The 3,222-nt window shown below is 34.3% G+C and overlaps 1 protein-coding gene across 1 annotated transcript in view; it reads left to right on the top strand.

Annotated features, from left to right (window-relative positions):
- The window catches only part of LOC106880539 (photoreceptor-specific nuclear receptor), a 59,484-nt gene extending 57,691 nt beyond the window's left edge, over positions 1–1,793 (top strand). The window contains exon 8 of the mRNA XM_052965841.1: positions 797–1,793. Within this exon, the coding sequence (XP_052821801.1) occupies positions 797–1,038 (242 nt within the window). The 3' untranslated portion in view covers positions 1,039–1,793. The remainder of the gene's footprint in view (positions 1–796) is intronic.
- The last annotated feature ends 1,429 nt before the right edge of the window (positions 1,794–3,222 follow it).

The raw sequence follows: 3,222 nt of genomic DNA, 5'->3' as shown, positions 1-3,222 counted from the left end.
TGTGACCCAGTAAATGACTTCATCGAGTGTGTGATTTTACTCGAGTAAGCTCCACTCAAGCATATATAGTGGTTTTTCGACACTAACATTCGAAAATTGACAGTACATAAATAGTGAATTGCATTTTCTATAATGCTCATTCCGTCGAAATTGGTAATTGAAAATAATAATGATAATAATAATAATAGTAATGATAATAATAATAATAGTAATAATAATAATAATAATAATAATAATAATAATAATAATAATAATGCCTCTTCCTTATTCCGACGGTGGTTACTGAATGAGCTGAATGTAAAAGAAATCCCTCCCGTCAGATATCTGACGGAAAATATATTACTTTTCCCTCAGTTGTTAGACGAGTAGTTAGAACGCAAGAACACTCAAACTCAAATTGGTTAATAGACTCTCAAATTCTGTTGCAGCCAAGCGTGTGTGTCAGTAGAGTAGCTAGAGTGTGCTCCGCCTGGGGCGTTCCTTGTATTTGCCGCCCTGTCTTCAGGCCCTCAAGCTTATACAGGCTTATATAGAAAACCCCAAATGGCCGACCCCATAAAAACGTCGCATGAGGCGAACCTCTTCCACCCCAACTACTCTACTGGTGTGTGTGTGTGTGTGTGTGTGTGTGTGTGTGTGTGTGTGTGTGTGTGTGTGTGTGTGTGTGTGTGTGTGCGTGCGTGCGTGCGTCATGGATAGATTGATGGATGAGTAAATGGATGGGCGGACAAATCTAAAAGAAAATCGGTATCTTCAAACGATGTAATGCTGACATTTTTTTTTATATCTTTCGCAGAGGTTCGTGGACTACGAGATTCAAAACAAGTTGACCGTCTCCAAGACCAAGCTCAGTTAATGTTAAGTGACTACACTTCAAGACATCATTCTTCCATGCAACCTCGCTTTGGCAAATTATTACTGCTGCTCCCCAGTATAAGAATGATAAACCCACGTTCCTTAGAAGAGTTATTCTTTCGTAGGATGATCGGTAACATACCGATCGAGCGACTCTTGTGTGACATGTTCAAGTCGAGTTAAGGAATCAGTTGATATACGTAGGAATCCTTGACAATGTCGTTGTTTATAGTATTTTTGTTTTGTTTTGTTTTTTACATTGCAGAATGGGGCCGTTTTCAAATAACAGTTGAAACTCTTTCTGCTCTACCAGAATTTTCAGTCGAACAAAAACAATTTGAATTCAAAGACAGAAAATATAAAACATTTTTTAACTGTTTTACTATTTGGAATTGAAAATTTTTCAAATAAAAATATTTTTATTTCTTTGTTTAATGTACAAAACATCTTCAAATATAACTTCAGATTATAAATAATTTAACTTATGAAAATTATTAAAGAATATACTGTAATAAAATCATTTAAGAAAGATCAAATAAATTGACATTAATTGAAAGAGGAAATAATTCTGAATAAATGTTAGACCTAATTTGAAAACGGCCTTTTCTACATTACCTTTTTTGTTTTCCATTCTCCTTTCTTTCAATAAACATTACTGTTCGATGTATATTTATGTTGAGCCTTAAATTACATGAGAAAGATTACTAAGCATAACTAGGTTGAGACGCTGTTAACCCTTTAAATACGAAATTAAATTTCATGGTTATTCCAGTAATGTCTACTAAAAAATTGAATTGGTATTTGCTGCAAGTTACGGTGTCTCAATAAATCTGACACATCTCGACAAAACAAAAATAGTTTCAAACATGACATTAATCAGCAAAAGATAGATTGGTATATAAAACTGCTTTCTGCAGTTAAGGATAATGAAATTTTGTGCGGCTATATTTGATTCCCATTGTAAAAGGATTAATGCTCATGACTTAAGTTTCAGACAAGTAACCGGAAGATTAAAACAGTTAACTGATCCCATCACCGTCTGAAAGTTGAATCACCAGTTTAATTTGTCTCTCACTTTGGTGATATCAGAAACTAGTGATTTGAACCCAAATAAAAGAATCATAAATCAAATAAAGACGTGAAAGTACAGGGTTTGGGAATGCTTCGATAATCTTAAACAGATACTAACTATATATGGATTTCTTTTCAAGAAACAGTAAATATAATGTTAGGCTTTAAAAGCATTTTCTTTAAGAGACCCTCGGAGTAAGTGTAATGACTACGATTGAAAATCTAAGCTCAGCCACCATCTCGCAAGGGTTTTCTTATTTCTATTAAAGCATTAACCGGGCAACAGAGATAATTGATATTTTTTTTTCTAATATAGACCAGGAATTTTAGTGGAAAGGAGTTAGACATTTACATCGACCCCCCTCCCCTCAATGTTCAACTGGTACTCATTTTATCGACCCCGAAAGGATAAAATGCAAAGCCGATCTTGACGGTAATTGAACTCAGAAAGTAAAACTGGAAGACATGTCATGGAGCATTTTACCCAGCGTGTTGCCCTTCAGACATAAATTATGATACTTTCAAATTCTGACGAAAGGGTTAGGTAAGTCGGTTACATCGACATCAGTGTTCAACTGATACTTATTTTATTGACCCCTAGAGAATAAAATATTAAGTCGACTTCGACCGTTACTGGACTCAGAACGTAAAGCCAAAGGAAATGCCGATGAGTATATTGTCCAGCGTGCTGACGAGTCTGTTAGCTCACTGCCCTATAGAGATAAATAATAATGATTTCATTTTAATAAGGCACAAAATACTTATAGTTTAGGGGTGAAGTAAAAAGGAGAGGGATATTGATATATTAACCTAAGGACAATTTACGTCAATATTGAGCGTGAAGCGATTGTTCATTGGCGTTTGTCAGTTTGAGATAATATAAATTGATGTCATCCATGAGCACAATTTGAAGAAAGAAAAAAAATTCGATGATATCGACATTAATACTTCACTTGAATTTATTTTATCGGATCTTTGTAATTTGACGGGCAACATTTTTTTATGTAGTGTTTTTGGTACCGAAACAATTTCAAACTTCGAATACTTGTATATTTTGTGGTATACAACAGATAAAAAATTTTGTATTCTAAGTTATTTCATGTAAAAAATTGTCGTATTTCGGTAATTTCAACCAATCACTGACGTCTATTGAGGTGAAAACAATTACGCCGGGGAATGTAAACAACGGTGTTACGGGATTTTTTCCCTTGAATAAAATTAGTGCCGTTGTTTGTCAACAAAAACTATCCGTTGTTAACAACAACTATCAGCGGTATATATTTCGTTTGTTACTGT

The sequence above is a fragment of the Octopus bimaculoides genome, chromosome 2 (genome assembly GCF_001194135.2).
Source record: "Octopus bimaculoides isolate UCB-OBI-ISO-001 chromosome 2, ASM119413v2, whole genome shotgun sequence".
NCBI lineage: Eukaryota > Metazoa > Mollusca > Cephalopoda > Octopoda > Octopodidae > Octopus > Octopus bimaculoides.
Note: the sequence above shows the minus strand (reverse complement) of the source record. Positions and strands in the feature narration are given on the sequence as shown.